Genomic DNA, 26,557 nt, shown 5'->3' on the forward strand with positions numbered 1-26,557 from the left:
ACAATAAGGTCATTAAGTATTTTTAGTAGTTTTCTGGACGGCAATGGCACTCGCAAAACAAGCTGTAATCAACTGCAATGTATATTGTTGCTGGGCTAGTTAATAGTTTTATGAATTAGTGCTGTGTTAAAATGTCAGGGTGTATGTATGCTGTTTATAATTGTGACAATTGCAGCATTAGAAATTGCTCCAAATCGTACTTCCGATTTCCGAGGGTTCATAAAACGTGAGTCAACAACATTTCTTTAGTAGGCCTAATTCCTTCGTCTTTGTGTTGATAGAAAAATACAAATTAGTTTTTTTATTTAGACCTAATAAATAAATAGAAGTTAAAATGTACTGGATTTTAAACTTTTATCAAATTAAGTTTTATTGTTGTCCACATGCCTTTACTAATTATTACAAGCATCAGATTACTATCAATTTTATCTTTGCAGTTGTCAGCAATGCGTATATAAAACATTACTGTAAATTCATTCCTAATATCAGATTGATTTTGTCTCGGTAAACCAAAGAAAAAATATGTAACAATTAATTACGGAAAGCAATATGAAGTATGCAATATTTCTCATAATATGCAGCTTTGATATAAGATAATAATTTTACATTAAATACTATTCAACATTTCTTAAGTCTTTCATATATAATTCCACTTTAGTAACTCACGTTTTAAACAATAGTCCGAATCCTGCTATGTTAATATTTGTATATGTGGACGTAATTCCATCCCTCTCCGCTAGATGTCAGGTCCGCGATATTTCGCACTCACGCCAATGCTACTAGTATACAGCTGTCCGGTATTATTATAGTAAGGTATTTGGTAATAGATCCCACCCCTATTTTTCGAGGAATGTTCGTAGTGGACTCGCCTACACCTCCGGGGAAATTCCTATCTGCAGGTAGACCGCCATTGTTGTGCGGTCCTGTACTGTACTATTAAACTTTAGAGCAGTAAGATGCCCCAAGCGGAAGGAAGTTTAAGTGTTCAATTGGTTTCACAATATGGAACAAATATTTTTTCCACGGAAAAATGTTGTTCTGCAAGGTCTCTGATTTGCGAGAGGCTTCTGAAAAAAGGTTTACGGCTCAGCAACGCATTTGAGAGAGAAACACAGAGCTGGTCTGCAGACAGAACTGGCTGCAGCCTACAGTTGGAGGGATCTCGTTCAATATTTTCGCATTTTGTGAGAAATTATGCACAGCGTTTGTATGTGCACGTACCCACGCCGCAGATGGTGAGGCACACGTTGTAGACGAGCAGCCGGTTGATCCAGGGCTTGTCCGACACGTAGCCCAGGATGATCCTGCCCACCAGGTTGGCGATGCCGATCACCGCCAGCAGCAGGCTGGCCTTGTCCGTGGGGATGTCCCGCTCCTCTGCTTGCGCCTGCGTAGTAGGGAATAACAAGAGAAGAGTCAACTGCTTCCAGTCGCTGCACAGTCTGCAATTTTCCCGATTTAGGTGCACAAAAATCAAATTTCGACTTGTTTTGTTATGCATAGGTGAATATGAATTCGTGTTCTTTAGCATTTGAAGAATGTTGTAATAGCTTTTAATAATAATAATAATGATTTATTTTAGCTGGCAGAGTTAAGGCCGTAAGGCCTTCTCTTCCACTCAACCAGCAAAAAGTGTATATACATATGCATGAACTTACAAAGAATTCAACAATTTGATTTAGATGAGAGTTACATGTATACAAGATTTATTTACGAATTAAACAACAAAATACTATGAACTATTAATTAAACACTGAAATAAACTGTGTAGCAGAATTAAGCTAAAATACATAGAATGTTAATATATTTCAAATAATATTAGATAATAGAAAGAGATTATTATGAGACAATTTTGAAAATACAGTACTATCAGGATGCATGTCTAAAGGAAGGAGTAACAATGTAGTCAGTGATAGTTAAAGTCAGTATGATTGGAGTGAAATGCTAATAAGGTTATCTTTTAAGCTGTTCTTAAAGGTGTTTGTTGTCTTGCACCCCTAATCCTTTGTGACAAGGAATTCCATTGACTCGAGGTGGATACTGTAAAAGATGAGGAATAACAAGATGTTCTATGAAGAGGTATATTTAGCGTGCCACAGATAAGTGATCTGGTATTTACGTCGTGGTTAGAGTATAGATAAGAGAAACGAGACGAAAGGTAATTTGGTGTTGAGGTGTGCAGAATTCGAAAGAGTAAAGACAAAGAGTGTAAAGTTCTGCGTTCTTTAAGTCAGAGCCACGAGAGACTTGCGAAGGACGGCGATATGTGATCATATCGTCGGATGTTGCACACGTATCTGACGCACATATTCTGAGCTCGCTGTAACTTGACTGACAGTTCAGAACTTAGATCACTTAACAAAACGTCACAATAATCGAAGTGCGGCAATACTAGGATTTGCACTAGGGTAAGTTTTAGTTGCTGGGGCAAGAAGTTTCTGAAGCGACTCAAAGAGTGAAAGGAGGAACAGATTTTTTTTATCGTTTCTTTAACTTGAAAATTCCAACTTAGATTATTATCAAAAAAGAAGCCAAGATTTTTTACGACAGATGAATAAGGGATTAGCGCGTTGTTAAGGGTAACAACTGAAAGATTACTATCAGCGGCAAACTATATTTAGAAGGGTATAAACTTTGAGTTCTTCCTAACACTTCTAGCTCCGGTTCAGTCGTAGAGAGAGAGGCTTACTATGTGGGTGAAAAAGAGCCAATTGCTAATGATTTATTGTGTTCTGAAACATGGAATTTGTTCAAATAATTACGTTCTTAATGTAACTTCAATTACGAGTTTATAAAGTATTTTCCTCCTTACAGTAGGGTTTAAATATTACAATTGAAAAACATGTTTTTAAAGTTCTCCAAATATAATGTGAATTTTAGTACAGCCGGTCACGTCCGGTTACAACAATTCTTTTTTAGAGTGTTGAATCCTAGTTTTAAAGTTTGCGCGTTCTTGCGCAATTTATCAGTAATTAATGTTTTTTCAGTGGTGGGGCGTACGGTAACTGTTCCATGTTTGGCTTAACAGAAGAAAAGAATCATCGACTAAGGAAGTTTTTAATCACTGTGAGAGTGTTTTAGGCCTACAAAATCATTCAAATGATATGGAATATCAGTTTAAAAATACATTGGACACATTTTTATCTACCTTAACAAACTCAAAGTGAATCAGAACGCAAATCATTAGCTGGACAAAATTAATAACTTCTCTGCAATCTAACGCATTGTGATGAAACTTTGTACATGACTTACAGGCGACACATATGATTTGTGTACAAACTCTGATTACGGTTTGCGCAAGAAAAACTACCCCTTTATAATGTGTGCATTTAGACAGAATTAGTAACTTCTCTATCTAAAAGATTTTTATGATACATCGTACGAAAGTTACAGGTAGCATATATTTTTTGTGTACAAAATATATTTACATGTATATATTATACATACATATGATATTTCCATGCAGATATTCTGCGTCATCATACGATGAAAGAGTAATGGAACGGAGAAAAAATTCTCTCCGGCGCCGGGATTTGAACCCGGGTTTTCAGCTCTACGTACTGATGCTTTATCCACTTTATGACGTAGTGCAGAGGGCGGCCACTAGAGGGAACCCAAGAGTTGGAGCTTAATCTGAGACTATTCTGACCGGCGTCGGAGTTGTGTCCGGTGTGGCTTAGTGGATAAAGCATCAGCACGTAGAGCTGAAAACCCGGGTTCAAATCCCGGCGCCGGAGAGAATTTTTCTCCTTTCCATTACACTTTCATCGTATGATGACGCAGAATATCTGCATGGAAATATCATATGTACTTCGGTACATTGAAATCATATATATATGATATGCGTAAATCACTTCGTAATTTAAGACGGCGCTTATTCCGTCGGATCCCGGCCAACTAGTCACTCATATCGAGTGCACCTCAGCACATGTGTGGACTTCGGTCCTGCGTTCATAGACATCTATGACGTAGTGCAGAGGGCGGCCACTAGAGGGAACCCAAGAGTTGGAGCTTAATCTGAGACGATTCTGACCGGCGTCGGAGTTGTATCCGGTGTGGCTTAGTGGATAAAGCATCAGCACGTAGAGCTGAAAACCCGGGTTCAAATCCCGGCGCCGGAGAGAATTTTTCTCCGTTCCATTACACTTTCATCGTATGATGACGCAGAATATCTGCATGGAAATATCATATGTACTTCGGTACATTGAAATCATATATACATCATATGCGTAAATCACTTCGTAATTTAAGACGGCGCTTATTCCGTCGGATCCCGGCCAACTAGTCACTCATATCGAGTGCACCTCAGCACATGTGTGGACTTCGGTCCTGCGTTCATAGACATCTATGACGTAGTGCAGAGGGCGGCCACTAGAGGGAACCCAACAGTTGGAGCTTAATCTGAGACGATTCTGACCGGCGTCGGAGTTGTATCCGGTGTGGCTTAGTGGATAAAGCATCAGCACGTAGAGCTGAAAACCCGGGTTCAAATCCCGGCGCCGGAGAGAATTTTTCTCCGTTCCATTACTCTTTCATCGTATGATGACGCAGAATATCTGCATGGAAATATCATATGTACTTCGGTACATTGAAATCATATATACATCATATGCGTAAATCACTTCGTAATTTAAGACGGCGCTTATTCCGTCGGATCCCGGCCAACTAGTCACTCATATCGAGTGCACCTCAGCACATGTGTGGACTTCGGTCCTGCGTTCATAGACATCTATGACGTAGTGCAGAGGGCGGCCACTAGAGGGAACCCAACAGTTGGAGCTTAATCTGAGACGATTCTGACCGGCGTCGGAGTTGTATCCGGTGTGGCTTAGTGGATAAAGCATCAGCACGTAGAGCTGAAAACCCGGGTTCAAATCCCGGCGCCGGAGAGAATTTTTCTCCGTTCCATTACTCTTTCAAAATATATTTACGGTTCCATAAGTGAAACTACTCCTTTTAGGGAGTCATTTAGACAAAATTAATAAATACTGTCCTATCTAACAGATTTTTATAAAACTTTATATAGAAGTTTCAGGTGGAATATGTTTTTTTCTCTACAAAGTCTGATCATGTTTTATAAGAGAAATTGCCTCTTTATAGAGTTGCCTTTAGAAAAAATTAACAACTTCTGTCCTATATAATATATTTTTACGCAACTTTGTGCAACTACTAGGCCTACAGGTAGCATACAGATATAATCAGAATTTGTACACAAAAAATATATGCTACATGTAACTCCTGTACAAAGTTTAATAAAATCTGTTACATAGGAGAGAAGTTAATCTTGTGTAAATGCACCTCCTGTACAGGGGCACTTCCTCTTTTGGGACTATAAATATAGTTTGTACACAAAAGCTATATCCTACCTATAACTTCCGTACAATTTTTCATAAAAATCTGTTAGATAGGAGAGAAGTTATTATTTCTGTCTAAAACCATCTCGTATAAAGGGGTAGTTCCTCTTGCACAATCGTAGTCAGAGTTTGTACACAAAGAATATGTGCTATCTATAAGGTCTGTACGAAGTTTCATGACAATCCGTTGAAATGTAGAGAAGTTATGAATCTTGTCCAGCAGATTTGCGTTATTACACACTATGCGGTGTAGCGATCTTTACTCATACCGCCAACTTGAGTCTGAACTACAGGGACCTGTAAAGTATGAAACTGAGAGAAGGGAGAAATGAAGCAGGGCACAGAGAAGAAAAATGTAAGACTCAAGTTAATAATGAACTAATGAACGACTGAGTCAGTGAGTGAATCAGTGAGTCAGGGACTAAGTCAGTGTGTGAGTCATTCAGTCAGTCAATAAGTGAGTGAATGAGAGTGAGTCAGTGATAGGGTTGCCAACTCTCCCGTATTTGGCCCTATTTTTTTTAACAATCTCCCGTATTTGGCCCTATTTTTTTAACAATCTCCCGTATTTGGCCCTATTTTTTTAACAATCTCCCGTATTTGGCCCTATTTTTTAACAATCTCCCGTATTTGACCCTATTTTTTAACAATCTCCCGTATTTGGCCCTATTTTTTAACAATCTCCCGTATTTGGCCCTATTTTTTTTAACAATCTCCCGTATTTGGCCCTATTTTTTTAACAATCTCCCGTATTTGGCCCTATTTTTTTAACAATCTCCCGTATTTGGCCCTATTTTTTTTAACAATCTCCCGTATTTGGCCCTATTTTTTTAACAATCTCCCGTATTTGGCCCTATTTTTTAACAATCTCCCGTATTTGGCCCTATTTTTTAACAATCTCCCGTATTTGGCCCTATTTTTTTAACAATCTCCCGTATTTGGCCCTATTTTTTTAACAATCTCCCGTATTTGGCCCTATTTTTTTAACAATCTCCCGTATTTTGCCCTATTTTTTTAACAATCTCCCGTATTTGGCCCTATTTTTTAACAATCTCCCGTATTTGGCCCTATTTTTTTAACAATCTCCCGTATTTGGCCCTATTTTTTTTAACAATCTCCCGTATTTGGCCCTATTTTTTTAACAATCTCCCGTATTTGGCCCTATTTTTTTAACAATCTCCCGTATTTGGCCCTATTTTTTTTAACAATCTCCCGTATTTGGCCCTATTTTTTTTAACAATCTCCCGCATTTGGCCCTATTTTTTTAACTATCTCCCCGCTCCCGTATTTGATTGCTCTTAGAACGGTTTTCTCCATTATTCTTATGCCACGCAAAGAGCTTTGTTTCAAACTTTTAATTTTACAGCTCTATTACATTAATTTGAAACACAATGTAAAGAATGCAGAAGGAATGGTTTCTGAAGATATCTATTATCCTTGGTTGTTGTTGTTCTAGGGATGCAGTTCCTATAGAAGGTAATGCTAACCAGAAATGGATGTCAGTGTTTACCACTTTTAACTCGAAATTTGCGTTTTTTAGTTATCTCTGTTACAGCATAGCAAAAATCGCACAGAATGTAATGCAAGAACTAGGGAACTCATCGAACGATACCAGGGACATCTATTTTCCAATGTAGCAAATAGGTAAAAGAAAACGAGACATATTCCTTAGTGCAATAAATAGGCAAATGGGCAATATCTCAAAATAGGAAAAATTGAGTTATCTAGTTCACGCATTCAGGTGACGAAATAATGTCAATGTTCTAAATTTAACCAAATTAGCAGGTTTTGTTCCAGGCATACCCGGTAGTAATGCGCATACAGAGCGAATATTTTCTCTCGTGAACAATAAATGGACAGATATTCGAAATAGAAGTAGTACAAATCTATAAAAGCAGAAACACAAACTGCAGTCAACTTCAAATATTACTGCAGAGAATTTTTACAATTTATAAAATATGATGTACAACTTCTTCATTAAGCTACATCTGTAACAAAATACAATGAGGTTTGACTTTGTCAGAATAAGGTTTTTTTTTAATAAATCTAGCGTCATTACTTGTTTTCGTGCATAACATTTTGTCACTTACATAATATCCCATATTTTCTTGAAAAATAGTTGGCAACCCTAGTTATTGAGTACTGAATCAGTGAGTGAGTCAGTTCAGTCAATGAATCAATCAGTAAGTGAATTAGTGAGTGAATGAGTCAGTCAGTGAATGGATCACTGAATATGTCAATGAATGAGTAAGTGAGCCATTTAGTCAGTCAGTGAGTGACTGAGTGAGTCATTCAGTCAAACAGTCAGTAATTGAATTAGAGTCAGTGAGTGAGTGAGTGAATGAGTCAGTGAGTGAGTGAATCAATGAGTGAGTGAGTGAATGAGAGTCAGTGAGTGAGTGAATCAGTGAGTCAGTCTGTGAGTGAATCAGTGAGTCAGTCTGAGTGAAACAGTGAGTTGTGAGTGAGTGAGTCATTCAGTCAGTGAGTGAATGAGTCAGTGAGTGAACGAGTGAATCAGTCAGTGAGTGAGTGTCAGTGTGTCAATGAGTGAGTGAGTGAGAGTGAGTGAGTGAAACAGTGAGTTGTGAGTGAGTCATTCAGTCAGTCAGTAAGTGAATGAGTCAGTGAGTGAACGAGTGAATCAGTCAGTGAATGAGTGTCAGTGTGTCATTGAGTGAGTGAATGAGTCAGTGAGTCAGTCAGTGAGTGAAACAGTGAGTTGTGGGTGAGTCATTCAGTCAGTCAGTGAGTGAACGAGTGAATCAGTCAGTGAATGAGTGTCAATGAGTGAGTCAGTGAAACAGTAAGTCAGTCAGTGAGTGAGTCATTCAATCAGTCACTGAGTGAATGAGTCAGTGAGTGAGCGAGTGAATCAGTCAGTGAATGAGTGTCAATCAGTGAGCGAGTGAGTGGAAGCTGTACTGACCACGAGGTAGACGTAGGGTATGTTGAAGCCCACGCTGGTGCAGAAGTTGGACACGGTGAAGAGGATGAAGACCGGGTCCTGCAGCAGGCTGAAGTCCAGCATCTCCGTCAGCGTGTCCTTGGTCTCCTTGGAGCACGGCACGCAGCCGCACATCGTCGTGCTCCCGCTCTCCTCCTCTTCCTCGGACTGCTCCTGCCTGGGCTTGACGCCATTCATCTCAATCAGCTCCTTCGACTCCTCCCCGTGCAGCAGCCCCGGGTTCGACCTGCAGCAAGTCAGATGGTGTACTACCAAACAGAGCAACTGTTATAGCTCAAACAAGGGCTGTCCATGCACACAACAACACGACAATGCGGGCTAGTTTTTCCCTACTCCTGCTTTCAATATGGATGTCACAGCACAAGTGTGGCTTCACAACAGTGTTGGACTCTTAGGAGAACAACATTCTTCACCATCTTAGGAAAATATACGGGAGGAGAGAGGAACTCTGTTGTGGCCAAAGGGAATGAAAGCATGGGATATTAGCAGAACAATGAACACTGCTGCCCTGAGGTGCAGTCTCGTAACGAGTGGCTGTGATATTGCTAACACACTTGTGCTGCCACCTAATGCTTTGCAAGTACAGTAGAACCCCGATTATCCGACACCCTATTAACCGATTGACGGATTATCCGACTATCTTTCTCTCACTCTTTTTTTTTTTGCGACAGAAACGTATGATGTACTACTGTAAGTTATATTATTACGTATTTTTTCTAGAGAGTTTTATTTGCAAGTCTTAACACTTACTATCCAGTTTGGTCTACTGTTGAGTTGCTACGGCAACTTCTATATAAAATGTATTCCATGAGTGTGAAAAGGTAACGTTTTTTTATGAGTATCGAAACAATGCAAATAATCGAGTGATTTGGGGAAAGAGAAACTGTGGCTCATCTCGCATCAGACTAGGAGGCTGATGTTACAACTGTGCGCGATTTAATAAAAATCAAGGATAAAGTGTATACAGAATGTTTCAAAAATATGGGGCATAATTTCAGGTATGTATTTCCCACATGTAGACAATCAAAATAGTTCACTACAACATGTGTCCGGAAATGCTTCATTTCCGAGTTATGGCCTTCACAACATTGAAATTCACCGAAACGTTTTTCTTTCCGCAGGTCGTTGTCATTACAGAAGATGTTCAAAATGTCCACCTCCTGCTTGAATACAGACCTCACATCGATGTCTCATTGACCTGCGAACACGATCCCAAACTCCAGGAGTATTGCGTATGTCCTCAGAACATGCCACAATTCGATTCCGAAGGGATTCCAAATCAGGCACCGGAGACGAATAAACCAATGATTTTAAATGACCCCACAACTAGAAATCGAGAGGGTTCAGATCAGGTGAGCGTGGAGGCCAAGCAATTGGTCCACCTCTACCTATCCATCGATCAGGGAACCTTCGATCCAAGTACCGGCGAGCCGTACGACTGAAGTGTGCAGGAGCGCCATCATGCAAGAAGTGAATGTGTTGACGATTGATCAGTGGAGTGTCTTCTAAAACATGAGGTATGGTGTTTTCCAGGAAGTTTGTGTACGCCTGCCCCGTAAGTCTGTTTACAAGTGCATGGGGTCCAACTAATCGGTCACCAATGATACCGGCCCACATGTTGAGGGAGAACCGCACCTGGTGATGAGATGGAACAGTTGCACGTGGGTTCCGGTGAAAAACGTTCCGGTGAATTTCAATGTTGTGAAGGCCATAACTCGGAAATAAAGCATTTCCGGACACATGTTGTAATGAACTATTTTGATTGTCTACATGTGGGAAATACATACCTGAAATTATGCCCCGTAGTTTTGAAACACTCTGTAGAGTATGTAAATCTACAACATGAGACCTCTAGGCCTACTATTCCTGTCTTTCCGCTGACAGCCATTACAAGGAGTTTCCTTGCCCCTTAAAAGCACGTCGTTGACAACCGAACTTAAATAGTGAACTTCTGATCCACTACCTAGCGTGTTAAACATAGGACCACGGAAAAATGACGAAACTTCAGCCCTTATTCACTTAATTTACGAAAATATTTTATGGTACGGATTATCCGATTTTTTCGATTAACCGTCGAGTCCACCCCTTTCATTACCACGGATAATAGAGGTTCTACTGTACAGTGCATTTATTTTGCTTGGGCTCGTTACTGTATGGAAAACGAAGGCGGCAATTACGTAATCATAGGTCGAGTAAGATGGAATGGCACACGAGTCAATGCTGTGCAGGTTCAGTTCTCTGTTAGGTTATAATTAAGGCTAGGATTTTCATGATTCAGCTTTTTTTATAAGGTCAATTACTAAAGTATATAGAAATCAATTTTATGAAAAACTAATTAAATTAAGCTACTTTGTCAAAGTATATTTGTGCATATTTGACAATTTTGAAAGAGCATATTTCAATGACCTATCACTCATATTCAGCATATTTTGAAGATTTTTATACACTTCTATATATATCCAATATTGGTTTCCGTCCTTCTTTGAATTTTTTAGAAGTAAAATGTTAAATGTTATGTTTTATTTAACGACCCTCGCAACTGCAGAGGTTATTTCAGCGTCGCCGGATATGCCGGAATTTTGTCCCGCAGGAGTTTTTACATGCCAGTAAATCTACTGACATCAGCCTGTCGCATTTAAGCACACTTAAATGCCATCGACCTGGCCCGGGATCGAACCCGCAACCTTGGGCATAGAAGGCCAGCGCTATACCAACTCGCCAACCAGGTCGGCTTTTAGAAGTATGTTCTTTCATTTTTGTCTGGTAAAATTTCAATATTTCTTCCTCCCCTATTCAGTGGAATGTGCATAATGGACTTCACCCTAAATAGTCACGAGTCACGACAAATAATTGTTTACTGTTTTCACTCAAGCACTGGAAGGGGTGGCTAGGCATCTTGCTTGAAGCAACCGGATGTGGAAGTAGGGGAAACCACTTTGTTACCAAATTTTAGAAAGAGGAGGGTGTGTGTCGGAGACAGCGAGAGAATTAAAGTCAAGTGATATTGTTCATTTTAAATTTGCTTCCACTCTATCAGCAGAAGTAGAAAAACATTTTCTATGCACAAATCCTCCTTAGGTGACAATACATAATAATTTTCTTTTTGAAAATCTACACAAGATATTCGTTGTAAATTGCAATTCAGGTCCCAAAATATAGACACAATGAAAGTTTATGAAAATAAGTTAGCATTTTTTTGTTTAGAATACAATTTATATGCTTGAAATTCCTTAAATTTTACTTTTTCCTCTTCTGAGTGTTATTCTAGGTATAATTCATACCTCCAAAGTAAACATATAATAGTACATTATGCAACGAGCCTATAATGATAGTAATTAAAATGCGAGCATGTTTATGAAACGAGCGCAAGCGAGTTTCATAATTTTCATACGAGCGTCTTAATTACCATTATAGGCAAGTTTCATACGACTTTTTATGCTCGACCATATTTCTAACTTGAAATTATTCATAAATATTCAGTTATTCTTATCTGACTGAGGAGCGGAACTGACCTTGTGCAATACCTCGTAAATTGTGAGATGTGCGCAGACGCGAAAGTATTGATTTTTTTCCGAGAAACAAATGTCGACATTGACCTTGATATAATCTAGAGAGTAAAATAAACATTAATCTTGGTATAACCTTGAAATTGAATTAGATATTGAAAAACGAGATGACAAATTGAATTTATTTGAATATTATTTACAATTAACGCTAATTATTATAGTAACAGAATTAGTTTCCTTTCGATTGCATATCCGAGAATAATCGATACTTGCGCTTTCATATTGCTACATTGGTATTTTCCGATTGGTGGAACACCTGAACTTTAATGAATAGGTGTCCTTTAATGAGGTCCATTAAAGGGCTGCTACCAGGTGTATAATTACTACATTTCGGCATGGTCGAGCATAAAAATATTTAAATTTGTTATGACATATTTTTTTGTATTATAGAAAATATTTCTGAAATTTTTATGTCTTAAGGGCATATTTGAAGGGTTCAGAGCCATAGTGGGCCAAGCGCCATTTATTAAAAACGGAGAAAGCAAGAGTTAAAGGTAAGTGAATACCATAGTTTAATGAAGCTTGACATATAATTTAGTTTTAATGTGTATACTTCATTTTACTTGCTATATGTTTCCATTGAATTATGGTAATAACTTCATTTTAACCCTTGTTTTCTACGGTTTTAGTGAATGGCGCTTGGCCCACTATGGTTCTGAACCCTTCATTTATACTGCATAGTTTGGCCTTTTTAGGGCATAAAAATCCCAGCCGTAGTTACAAGATTTACCATCGAACAAGGAATTTTCATTTGTTGTAACTATTTAAAACACGAATCACCTGTCCAGTGTCGGAGAGAATTTGAGGAACGATTTCTTGGGGTTGATCCAACTATTATAAAACAGACATTAATAAAATAGTAAACAAATTCAAAACTATGGGATCAGTATTGGACAAGAAAATAAATCTAATCGAAGACGTCCCAAAACAACTACCAAAGGAAATAGCCAACTTTTCGGAAGAAGAGCTATAACATGTTTAGCCGTTACAACGTTTGCCCCACACCAAATGGAACACTTTCAACATCGTCTTTGGAAAGGTTAGCATTTTTTTACAATTTAAAATTACAAAAACTCTCCGTTCCACAGTATATCTCGCATCTTCTTGACTCACAACCAACCCTCTGTGGTCAGCTCCATATATTGATCTATTTTAGTAGGTTATTTTACGACGCTTTATCAACATCTTAGGTTATTTAGCGTCTGAATGAGATGAAGGTGATAATGCCGGTGAAATGAGTCCGGGGTCCAGCACCGAAAGTTATCCAGCATTTGCTCATATTGGGTTGAGGGAAAACCCCGGAAAAAACCTCAACCAGGTAACTTGCCCCGACCGGGAATCGAACCCGGGCCACCTGGTTTCGCGGCTAGACGCGCTAACCGTTATTCCACAGGTGTGGACATATTGATCTGTATGACAAGAGAGCCCCAGCACCATAAATGCACTGTACATCCGCACTAGCTTTGAAATCACCTTCCTGCTCTTCCAGTACGTAGATCTGCAAAATTTAGTCCACCCGTCACATATTAAAGCAACGGAAATAATTTTAGTAGGCTAAACTCTTGCAAGTAATTTGCCATCAACTTTCATTCTTCACAAAAACAAATTTATTACTGGATCACTGGATTAACTTAATGGTCAGAATCAAGGGACGATCAATCGCGACTTTAAGTCGACAGATGGCACTTGGAAGAATGCTCTCTGGAATTGCGAACCCAAACCTTATGGAATGGTCTATGAGCCAGTAACGTTAATACTGGGTGTTCATTTCAAAGTGTGTCACGATGTCACTGTTTTGAGTCAGCGATTTGAAGCGAGTTTCAGCTTTTATGTCAGAGAAGTTGCCTATTAATCAAGGCGTTCAATCTGAACTTGAGAACGTGTACGGTATAACTTGAACGTCGTAGCAACAGATGGCGGTCTGTAAAGTCTGTGTGCTGCCATAACCTCTTTCGAACTGTGTTTTGCGCGGGCAAGTCGTACGCAGGGTATTTGTTATCATCGGTTGCGTACGGCAACATTCCACAATACAAATCAAATACTCCGTGTCCATGTTGGCCGTCGTGTCAATAAATACGTAAGTAATCGTCTTAACCCTCTCCCCATATCCCGACGTAAGAAAAAAACTCACCTCAGTATGTGTTTCCAAACAGTTCACATTCCTGCCACTACCGGCGTTACCGTACGTATCGGTAAGTAATCTTCAGAATGAACGCCGTACTTGCTAGGCAACTTCTCTGGCACACAGGTAATACGCCTCTGCGGAAGTGTAGGAAAATTGAATTTTCTAGGCTCATCGGCTAGCCACATGACGGCATACAGCGAGCCATGACACACTTTGAACTGAACACCCAGTATAATACAAAAAGCTGTTTATGGGATGTTTGATATGCTCCAACTACGATAGTTAGATTTTCTGAGGTTGTAAAGCAGACTCCACACTCCAAGCTGTACGGGATGGAAGCATGCATGTCGTAAGAAAAAGTTGAATGATTCACAGTTTCAATTTAAAGAAATGGAATATTTAATTTTCTTATTAAAAATTTTATTATAAAGGTTACTTAATTCTCGATTAATGAACTGACTGTATAATCTTGGTCCATAACATGAAGAACGAATTTGCCCATATTTTGTACTGTATTTTGGTTCAAGTAAAAGAGGTAACATGTTTCGCCTAGTATTACGAAATGTTCCTCTACCGTTACAACGATTTTTATGAAAAGAAAAGTGCAACAGAGTTAAATGAAATTGTAAATTTGTTCAATATTAACAATACAAATTAGGGAAAAAAAATCAAATATGTTGAGTAATCAATAGGTTTTGAGAAACAAATTTTAATTATTCATTTTCTAAGGAAAGAATTAGCAAACCCTCTCTAACAAATATATATGTCACATCTAATTAGGCCCTACTGCTAAATATGAATTTGTAAATAATTTCGTAGAACGATAAATTTTTAAACACTAGTTTTAGGAGGCCTGTTACATAAGTTTATCCCATCATAATCGTAATACACGTTCACAGTACAATCTGTTGCTATCAATACCACGTGATCAGACATCTCTGTACTCAAGTTCTTTCTCAATAGCCATGGCCCGCTCATGGAATTCGCTGCCGCTGGAAATCAGGGGTAGTCTTAGTCCTCAGTTGTTTAAAATTAGGTTGTTTAGAAATATTTTAAATGCACAGAATTAATTTTTTTAGGTATAATTTTTATATTATTATTATTATTATTATTATTATTATTATTATTATTACTAATATTATTATTTTACACAGTCACTACTTTACTTTTTCACTAACACTAAAATCGAAGTAATTGTCATTGTCTCAATGTAACCCGTGCTGTGCTGATCATACTAATTATTGTACTATTCCTTTAGTTGTGAGATTATATTCATATGTATTAATTCTTTTTTTTTTAAGTTAATACTTGTATACTAGAATGTATTTTCCTGTTTGTGATTATGTATTCAGTCTCTTTTTAATTATATATATATATATATATATATATATATATATATATTTATTTATTTATTTATTATTATCACTAGCCGTACCCGTGCGCTCCGCTGTACCTGTTAGAAATAAATATAACGTAATTACATAATTAAAATAGGACATTTGATCCAGGGAACAACTTTTACAACAGCGCAAGATAATCTGCTTCGCTCATTACCCAATTTTTTTTGCATTGCATTTATTGCATATATATTTTATGTATTTTAACACGATTCAATTGAACATAGTTAAAATTTGAATTATAAAATAATGGATTGCTAAGCTAACGTACTATTACTGCATACTAAATCAATACACTCTCGTTGTTCGTTAATTCTCTGAGATTAAAATGAGTGTACATAAATATTATTTTAAGAAATACAGAAAACGAATGTACAGAATAGCCTATCAAATTTTCTGTGCATAAGAAGCTATTTTAATCTACCTGTCCTCCATTTACTCAGACGTTACTGTAATAACATTATAGCATTATGTCCATCCAGAGAAACTACACTTTCCAATGGTGAAATAATAATTAATTATACAAATAGGTTAATTTAGCTTCTGATATTACTTCATACAAACACAGAAACATTCTCTGTGGGTTATGTTTAATAGCTTTCGATTGTTGATGTCCAAGGCCCCCGTTTTCGATTGTTGTTGTCCAAGGCCCCTTATAGACGAAGTCATTTGTTCTTAATTCATTGCACCGTCTTAGATGGCGTTATTTTAATTTTGAAACTCATTTATCTCATTAAATATCAGTCCTATCAAAATTTTGTAAAGAATAAAAGTTATCGGAAATCATTTGCAAAGAGACTTTTGTTATGTAACATTTTTTATGAAAATCAATAATAAGCGAGATATTTCGATTTATTTAATTCAGGCCCCCTTATAACCCCCCTTTCAAATAACGTATTTTCAATGCCATATAGCCTAAAATCTAAGTTACAACGAACTTAATTTACATTCCAATTTTCATATAAATCGGTTCAGCCATTATCGCGTGAAAAGGTAACAAACATACAGACAGACATACAAACAAAAATTTCAAAAATGCGATTTTCGGTTTCAGGGTGGTTAATTATATATGTTAGGACCAATTATTTTTGGAAAATCGAAAATTACCAGAAAAATTTCGGCTACAGATTTATTGTTATTATTATTATTATTATTATTATTATTATTACTATTATTATTATTATTTTAAAGTTAATACTGATTGTGTATATGTAATCAATCTCTCTTTTTTACTTTATTATGTTTATTATTTTTTAAGTTAATATTTATATACCGGTATGTATTTTTCTGTATGTGGTTTGATCCTGGTTGAGTGGAAGAGAAGGCCTGATAGCCTTAACTCTGCCAGGGAAAATAAAACTATTATTATTATTATTATTATTATTATTATATTATTATTATTATTATTATTATCATTATTATTATTTGAGGAACACAGGTTAAGGATGTTTGAGAATAAGGTGCTTAGGAAAATATTTGGAGCTAAGAGGGATGAAGTTACAGGAGAATGGAGAAAGTTACACAACACAGAGCTGCACGCATTGTATTCTTCACCTGACATAATTAGGAACATTAAATCCAGACGTTTGAGATGGGCAGGGCATGTAGCACGTATGGGCGAATCCAGAAATGCATATAGAGTGTTAGTTGGGAGGCCGGAGGGAAAAAGACCTTTGGGGAGGCCGAGACGTAGATGGGAAGATAATAATAAAATGGATATGAAGGAAGTTGGATATGATGGTAGAGACTGGATTAATCTTGCTCAGGATAGGGACCAATGGCGGGCTTATGTGAGGGCGGCAATGAACCTCCGGGTTCCTTAAAAGCCAGTAAGTAAGTAAGTATTATTGTTAGTCTGTCTATTGATCAATGGTAATAGGCCTACTTAAATATTTTACTTGTGAAGTTCCTTTCAAACATGGACAATTACGATTTGTAGGGCATGAACAATAAGTGTCTTGTATCTTAATTTTGACACTGAAATCTGAATGAAGATGCTAAATATCAGTTATGTTTATAAATTCACATCGGTTTCGGACAGTTAAGGGAGTAGATCTAGTTTTTAACAATACTTATATCTTAATTTGCGTAACTAGAAGCATGTTCCCAACTTACGCCATGGAAAGTAATCACGGCACTATCTGCAAATGATATAACTGTGCCGTTCTGTCTTTTTAGGGGGAGAGAAAGGCCACTCGCTAGCTATTAAAACCAGTCGGGGGTAGTTACAAGCAGGGGACTACCAGGACGACAAACCGGTAAAGTAACGTGCTGCATTACCAACACTCCAAAAAAAAAAAAAGCGGGGAGGGGGGGGCAACATGCTAGGTGACGTCCTGCTCTGTCTTACCCCGGCCTGACCAGGTGGCATTCACCCCTTTTCGAGGGATGGGACACCACTGGAAGCTTCTGCTTAAAGAATGTGATGCTTCCGGGACTCAAACCCAGCGCTTTGCGTCCGGGCCAAGTGCAACTCCTCCTCCTCTTCCTCCTCAGAGAAAAGTAAAGAATAAGTGTAACTGGGCAACACAAAGTGATTAATATTGCTCCAATGTCGAGCAGCCCTTGAAGACACATTTAGCACCATTCAACTTCACTTCATTGCATTTATCACAGTTGTTGATCACATTCAGCACAACGCATCGCTATGTCGTCAGTCACGTGACGCTGAATAGTTTCAACGGGGTTTTTTTGAATACTCTTCAATCTCAAAATGTAAATGAAGGCGTTTTATTAAAACAGTTGCATTCCACTTAAATTATCAATATACACACATCAAAATTATCTAAGGAACACAGTACATTACAGATATTTTAATTTGTCCTACAGAATTTATCTGTAATATTGACACTAATATTTTAGAAGAAAAATTCGCTCCGGCGCCGGGGATCGAACCCGGGTCCTTGGTTCTACGTACCAAGCGCTCTGACCACTGAGCTACGCCGAATTCAATCCACAGCACCGGATCGAACCTTTCGTATTGTTGAGCGACAAATTTAGTGTATTTTATAAAAAAACAAGCCTCTTTCAGCGCTCAGAACTCTGGAACCATTTACTGCAGAACATTGAACGGGAGCTCATTTTGAAGCTGACATTTGGTAGGTTATGATAAGAAGTAATCCTTATTTTTATTGTACACAGAGAGACAGATAATCTGATTTTACTTACTTTTAGGCTTTTTGCGAATTTGTAAAAATGTAAAAAAATATTGAGAAAAATCCTTGCATTATTAAGAGGGATTCGGCATTGTTTGCTTAGTGTCCCGGCAATAAGTTTCGAGGGTATTAAATAGATTATTTTCACACGCCTAGAATTGAACGGTGCAGTACCGCACGCACTGGCCGAGAGATGAAGATAAGCGAGCATTGGGCGTCATTTTACTCCTATGTTTATGAAAACCTGTGATAAAGCTAGCACAGCTATGCGCTGCTAGACGACACATCACGTGTTTGTCTCCTGGTCTTGCTTGTCTCGGCTAGCTCCCGCCTCACAGTCAGCTGGTTAGTTCACGCGCGTACTATTTATTTTCTTTATTTGATATTTTCAATACTTTCTTATCAACATATCATCAGTAAAAATATGTGTTTATTTGTACTTTCAATGCGGAATCTAACCATATATTTTTAAAATATTTTTTTCCTAGGCAAAGGCGTCTTAATGAGGAAAAAATCCTAAATTTCCCCATTTCTATAAAAAAATAAGAAAATCTGTTTACATGTCAATATAAACTTTAATTTCTCAGCATCAAAATAAATCTTGATTTTGATCATTGGGTGAAAGGGTTTCGGAGCCACAACAGTTTAAAGTTGCTAATTTTATGAAAATACGATAAATTTAAATATTTTTAATTTAAACACTATGAAGTTCTGATGCCTCAAACTTTGCACAAAGCATTGTGTCACAGTTCTCTACGTACAAAAAAAGTTTCATTGTATTTAGAAATTGTAAGTTCAATTTTCTCTATATTTCGGTCGATGTGAGATGCGGATGGTCTCACCCTCCGTCACTACAGCGCTCTCACCTGTGGTAGGGAATGTTGTGCACGCTGCCGCGGTAGAAGATGTCCCGCCGGTACATGATGCCGCTGGACTTGCGCAGGCTCTGGCTGCCGAACGTGGGCTTGAAGCGGGACTCGGCGGCGGTGAGCAGCACGGGCTGACTAAGCGCCAGGCGCGCCACGTCGGAGCCGGTCCCGTGCGGCTTGTGCGACGGCTTGGGGCAGGCCACGGTGAGGTGGCCGATGCTGCGGGGCCGGTGCAGCACCAGGCTGTCCCGCTCCACGGGCTGCGCACAGAACAGACAGAGGATAGCACCACAGTCTACTACATACAGTCGCGAAGCTCAATATGTAGTAAAAATGCAAACATGGGTAGTTGCCCACCACTAGGATCGCTACTATCGCCTCATCCTCGCAGATCTCTCTCCTAGCAGACGACAAAATATGTTACACTTTCGTTGTCGCGTTCTTTTGGAAAAATTAGCACGTTCCTTCCATTATTGAAATATGAAATGCATAAAGTTAATTTATTATTTTAATGAAGTATATTAAATTACACCATAAACTCGAAGATACCTGCAAGAAATAGGTTAATATTATTTTTGTTTGTGCAAAACGAACTGAAATTTACTATAATCGCTTCACTCATTCAAGATTATAGCGATAATTAACTATGAAACAATAAATATTAATTTGCATTTCCCTTTACAACAATAATAATGGAAATCTGAATTAATGGAGTAACTTACGTGTACCGGCACTTGTAGTGTAGGCTTACGTAGTTAACAAAGTGGGTTGAGGTTAAGCAATAATAATCACACCAGAATTGGAAATAAAACGTGATCAATAAATTTTATTGTAACAGACTTTTTCTACGTCTCTAGTAAAGCAACAACTAAAAATAACAACAAAATTAACAGCTATAATTAAAAACATATCCTTTTAAAAAAAAAGTAGGCCTAAGCAATAATAATTCCACCAGAATTGGAAATAGAACGTGATCAATAAATTTCATTAAAACAAAGTTAATTTTTCTACGTCTTTAGTAAAATAACACATAAAAATAATAACAAAATTAATAGCTACAATTAAAAATATATCCTCTGAAAAAAAAAGTAGACCTAACCTTTATTTCTCTGGAAATTTAGCAGCCTAAGTGACAGAATTTTAACCGGTATCTAATGTCCTTTCGGTTAGACTGAAACATTTCATTGTGAAATTTAAGGATGTAATGTATTCTAACAGTCACAAAGAACTTCAAAATTAACAGTTTTGTTTCTGCACAGCATTCTTGTGGAAACCCAGGAACCTTTCTGAATCTTTCGGAAATCGGACAAAGGATAACTCTGGCCTCTTTCTCTTACTGTTGCTACAATTTATAGCACTACAAACGTCTCCTCCTTGTCCCATATTATTATTCAAATTATTATATTTTAGCCATTTAACATTTTAATTACAACCAATAACGAACATTTCACAAGCATCAATGTGAAATACGCAATGAGCTAGCACTCGATAGAAATACGACACAGTCCAAAGTCGACCATGGACAGTCTATTGTTTCTAGTTGCTAACCGCTTGGAGCGCTTTATCACGAGATTTGCAAAAAAACACCTCAAGCTTCGCGACTGTATATAGTAGACTGTGATAGCATCACAGCCAGACGGGGCTCCAAGAGTTTAACATTAAAAACATATATGATAATTGAGTAGTGCTACTAAGAGAATAATTGTGATAACTGTACTTCAAACATTAAAGAAATAAATGCTTAAGAAATAAAAGAGGAGCTAGTTAATGACACCATGGCGTTACCCTTTGCTACATTAGTAGTTGTTACCTATAGTAATCTACTGGGTGTTCATTTCAAAGTGTGTCATGACGTCACTGTTGTTGGGTCACCGATTTGAAGCGAGTTTCAGTTTATATGTTAGAGAAGTTGCCTATTATTTAAGGCGTTCTTCTATCTGAACTTGAGAACGTGTACGGTATAACTTGAACGTCGTAGCAACAGATGGCGGTCTGTACGGTCTGTGTGCTGCCATAACCTCTTTCGAACTGTGTTTTGCGCCGGCAAGTCGTACGCAGGGTATTTGTTATCATCGGTTGCGTACGGTAACATTCCACAACACAAATCAAATGCTCCGTGTCAATGTTGACCGTCGAAGTTAATGTCAACAAATACGTAAGTAATCGTCTTAACCTTCTCCCCATATCCCGACAGTACGTATTTCCAAACAGTTCACATTCCTGCCACTACCGGCGTTACCGTACGTATCGGCACGTACTCTTCAGAATGAACGCCGTACTTGCTAGCCAACTTCTCTGCCTCTTAGATTATACACCTGAGCTGCGGAAGTGTAGGAAGATTGAATTCTCTAGGCTCATCAGCTAGCCACATGACGGCATACAGCGAGCCAAGACAAATTTTGAACTGAACACCCAGTAGTTCACCCTACCGCATTATCTCTTGGCTTAGTTGCCTCATAAGTGGTGTCTTATTAATATCACTTGTGAGGTTCTGACCCGTCTTCGGACAATTGACTAAACAACAACATACGTTTTTTGTTAATTCAAACTAAAATTTCTTTATTAATAACATTGTGTATGTTTATTTATCCAGGATAACAGACAGGGTTTGGAATTGAACGGGTTACATCAGCTTCTTGTCTATGCGGATGACGTGAATATGTTAGGAGAAAATCCACAAACGATTAGGGAAAACACGGGAATTTTACTGGAAGCAAGTAAAGAGATAGGTTTGGAAGTAAATCCCGAAAAGACGAAGTATATGATTATGTCTCGTGACCAGAATATTGTACGAAATGGAAATATAAAAATTGGAAATTTATCTTTTGAAGAGGTGGAGAAGTTCAAATATCTGGGAGCAACAGTAACAAATATAAATGACACTCGGGAGGAAATTAAACACAGAATAAATATGGGAAATGCCTGTTATTATTCGGTTGAGAAGCTTTTGTCATCCAGTCTGCTATCAAAAAGTCTGAAAGTTAGAATTTATAAAACAGTTATATTACCGGTTGTTCTTTATGGTTGTGAAACTTGGACTCTCACTTTGAGAGAGGAACATAGGTTAAGGGTCTTTGAGAATAAGGTGCTTAGGAAAATATTTGGGGCTAAGAGGGATGAAGCTACAGGAGAATGGAGAAAGTTACACAACGCAGAACTGCACGCATTGTATTCTTCTTAGTTACTTACTTACAAATGGCTTTTAAGGAACCCGGCAATGAACCTCCGGGTTCTCTAAAGGCCCTAAGTGTATGTAGAATATGTAGCCTGTCGTATAAATTAGGATAAGAAGTTAGAACTAGATCTGTGCGTGGAAACTGGAAACATACAGTAAACTGGAGTAAACTAGATCATAAAAATCAATTAAGCCATGTTATAAGCGCTATTTGTAGCCTCAAGTAAAAAAAAAAAACATAAGAAATGGAGAAAAAATAATTAACTTCAGAAATATAATTAGCGCATCTGACATGGTGCATTATCCTTCTTTTGTTTTACGGTAAAGTTGATCCTAATGACCCCAGTTTACGATGTGGAAAATAGTTCATTTCACAGGAAATATGAAGACATTACGTCACGCGATATACTCTACAAGGCCTTCTCTAAAGAAATCTTCGGTCCCACCAAGCAAACATTGAAGTGACGGCTCTCATGATAACGATATCACAATAGTTATTTATTCATCTAATTGACTCAAGAAATTGTTCTTAAGAACCGTTCTTAGAAAATCGTAACTGCATCACAGAAGTCAATAATTACTGAACTAATTAACGGAAGAAATTATTTTTAAGAGCACTACAAGACAAAATACGATAACAATTTCAGGGCAATTATACTCTCGTATTAAGTGAACCCGGTGGCGGTAGGCAAGCTTCGTTCTAAACTGAAATTATACCTCAGTAAGATACTTCACACTCGAGACAAATATCTACAAACAACATGTAGGATTTAGAATTTGTAATGAGAAGTACAGCCTATTTAATTTTAGAGTACAGTAGATGAAAAAAAAAAAAACATTTAAAATGTAACTATAAAAATAGGAAAATTAGACAATTATTTCTGAAGATAATGAACCAAGAGCCTTCAAACTTCAACGAGCTAATGAAATGCATATTCATGAAAACTAACCAGAATACTGAGATTTCAACAATCAGATAAAGAAATAAATGTCCATGAAATTTGAATAATTTCAAGGGAAATTTGTTCCGGGGTCGGGTATTGATCCCGGTACCCATCGCTTAGCGCACGAATGCTCTACCAATTGAGCTACCCAGGAACTATACACGACACCGTCACAATTCTTCTCTTTATACCGCACAACTCAAATGGGCTGACAAGACGCCAGAAACCCAACTTCGAGTATACACAACTCTATGTGACTTAAATTGTGGCTTTCTTTTGAAATTATTCAAGTCTGCTTCACAAGGAGCTATATATCTGAAAGCCAGATTTGTTCATGAAACTGTTTCATAATTATAAAAACAAACTGAACCAAAAGGATTGCAACTTCAAAAATGAGATGGTGAAATAAATTTTCCTGTAACCATGTTCATAATTATAACAACACTTTCTAACTTCAACAATGAGGTAATAAATAAATGTTAATGAAAACATATATTGAACTAAAAAGTTTAAAGTATCAAAAATTATAGAAATGAAATGTTAATGAACATAAAAACATATTTAACCAAAATGAATGTATCTTGAACATATTCACGCAAAATGAATGTATCTTCAACATATTCACCCAAAATGAATTTATCTTGAACATATTCACGCAAAATGAATGTATCTTGAACATATTCACCCAAAATGAATTTATCTTGAACATATTCACGCAAAATGAATGTATCTTCAACAGATTCATCCAAAATTAATGTATCTTCAACATATTCAACCAAAATGAATGTATCTTCAACATATTCATCCAAAATGAATGTATCTTCAACATATTCATCCAAAATGAATGTATCTTCAACATATTCATCCAAAATGAATGTATCTTCAACATATTCATCCAAAATGAATGTATCTTCAACATATTCATCCAAAATGAATGTATCTTCAACATATTCATCCAAAATGAATGTATCTTCAACATATTCAAGCAAAATGAATGTATCTTCAACATATTCAACCAAAATGAATGTATCTTCAACATATTCAACCAAAATGAATGTATCTTCAACATATTCAACGAAAATGAATGTATCTTCAACATATTCAACCAAAATGAATGTATCTTCAACATATTCAACCAAAATGAATGTATCTTCAACATATTCAACCAAAATGAATGTATCTTCAACATATTCAACGAAAATGAATGTATCTTCAACATATTCAACGAAAATGAATGTATCTTCAACATATTCAACCAAAATGAATGTATCTTCAACATATTCAACGAAAATGAATGTATCTTCAACATATTCAACGAAAATGAATGTATCTTCAACATATTCAACCAAAATGAATGTATCTTCAACATATTCAACCAAAATGAATGTATCTTCAACATATTCAACCAAAATGAATGTATCTTCAACATATTCAACCAAAATGAATGTATCTTCAACATATTCAACGAAAATGAATGTATCTTCAACATATTCATCCAAAATGAATGTATCTTCAACATATTCAACCAAAATGAATGTATCTTCAACATATTCAACCAAAATGAATGTATCTTCAACATATTCAACCAAAATTAATGTATCTTCAACATATTCAATCAAAAGGAATGTATCTTCAACATATTCAACCAAAATTAATGTATCTTCAACATATTCAACTAAAATGAATGTATCTTCAACATATTCAACTAAAATGAATGTATCTTCAACATATTCAACCAAAATGAATGTATCTTCAACATATTCAACCAAAATGAATGTATCTTGAACATATTCAACCAAAATGAATGTATCTTCAACATATTCGACCAAAATGAATTATCCTCAATATATTCAACAGTGGAATAATGAAAAACAGTACATGTCCATGAAACCATGCTAGTCACCATAAAAACTATCTGCTGTTGAACCAAGAGGTTTGAATCTTCAACAATGAGATAATGAAATAAATGTTCATGAAATGATCGCCATCAGAGCGTAACGAACCACTTGGATGGAAGATGATGATGATGATGATGATGATGGTGATGGAACTATGGCACCGATGATATCTTAGTCAGCATTAATGACTTGACCGCCATGTAATCTCACTCCAAACAGTTTGACGCACGCACCTGGTGCAGGTCGCGCTCGGAGCCGTTGAGCAGGTTGGTGGCGGCGTCGCAGGGGTGCGGGGCGAGGGCGCCGCAGGACGCGCTGCGGCTGGGCCGTCCGTCCGGCACGGGCCTGAAGAGCGCGCCCAGGATCACGCAGTTGAGCACGAGGGCCGCGATGATGAGCACGGCGCCGCGCCAGCCGTACTCCGCCACCAGGTGCTCCGTGAGCGGCGCGAAGATGAAGGTGCCCAGGCCCGAGCCGCACACGGCGATGCCCGTGGCCAGCGAGCGGTACTTCTCGAAGTAGCACGTCACGCTCACGATGGCGGGCAGGTAGATCAGGCCGAAACCGAACCCTGCAACACAGAACTCGGTGACAGCGAGGTGGGGCCAAAGGTTCATCATGGAGTTACCCGACATTCGCCTTATATTTGAAAAAGCGTCTAAAATTCGAAGTAATCAGCACAAGCAGAATTTGAAACCACGCCCGCACGCAGTCTGGAATAAGTGGGCGGACGAACTGAGCTGGTCCGAATGCTCAAACTTGGCGCTAGGACTTCTGACAGTGTTTAAACTTAGGGCCAAGATTTTTAACAATGTTTAAACAAGATCTTCAAACTTAGCACCAAGACATTTAACCATGTTTAAACTTAGAGCCAACATCTTTAACAATGTCTAATATTAGCCCCAAGATTTCAAACAATATTTAAGTTTTAGCGCCAAGATCTTTAAATTTAGTACCAACATGTTTTACAATTTAGCACCAAGATGTTTAACCATGTTTAAACTTAGAGCCAAGGGACCGTATTCATAGACATTTTTAGCGCGGGTTTCCGGTGGATGATCAACGTTTTTCGTATTCATAAACCAGTGTTACCGATAGGATATGAT

General features: G+C 37.6%; 1 protein-coding gene across 3 annotated transcripts in view; it reads right to left on the reverse strand.

Annotated features, from left to right (window-relative positions):
• Mct1 (Monocarboxylate transporter 1) overlaps positions 1–26,557 on the reverse strand; it is a 238,980-nt gene that overhangs the window by 13,312 nt on the left and 199,111 nt on the right. Inside the window, exons 4-8 of one of the 3 annotated variants that reach the window (XM_069832267.1) lie at positions 25,685–26,022; positions 19,432–19,694; positions 17,761–17,898; positions 8,284–8,548; positions 1,222–1,387 (exon numbers count right to left, since the gene is read on the reverse strand). In XM_069832267.1, the coding sequence (XP_069688368.1) occupies positions 1,222–1,387; positions 8,284–8,548; positions 17,761–17,898; positions 19,432–19,694; positions 25,685–26,022 (1,170 nt within the window). Of the gene's footprint in view, positions 1–1,221; positions 1,388–8,283; positions 8,549–17,760; positions 17,902–19,431; positions 19,695–25,684; positions 26,023–26,557 lie in introns of all 3 variants that reach the window. The other 2 variants (XM_069832266.1, XM_069832268.1) reach the window with 2 other exon arrangements.

This window comes from Periplaneta americana, chromosome 8 (assembly GCF_040183065.1).
Source record: "Periplaneta americana isolate PAMFEO1 chromosome 8, P.americana_PAMFEO1_priV1, whole genome shotgun sequence".
NCBI lineage: Eukaryota > Metazoa > Arthropoda > Insecta > Blattodea > Blattidae > Periplaneta > Periplaneta americana.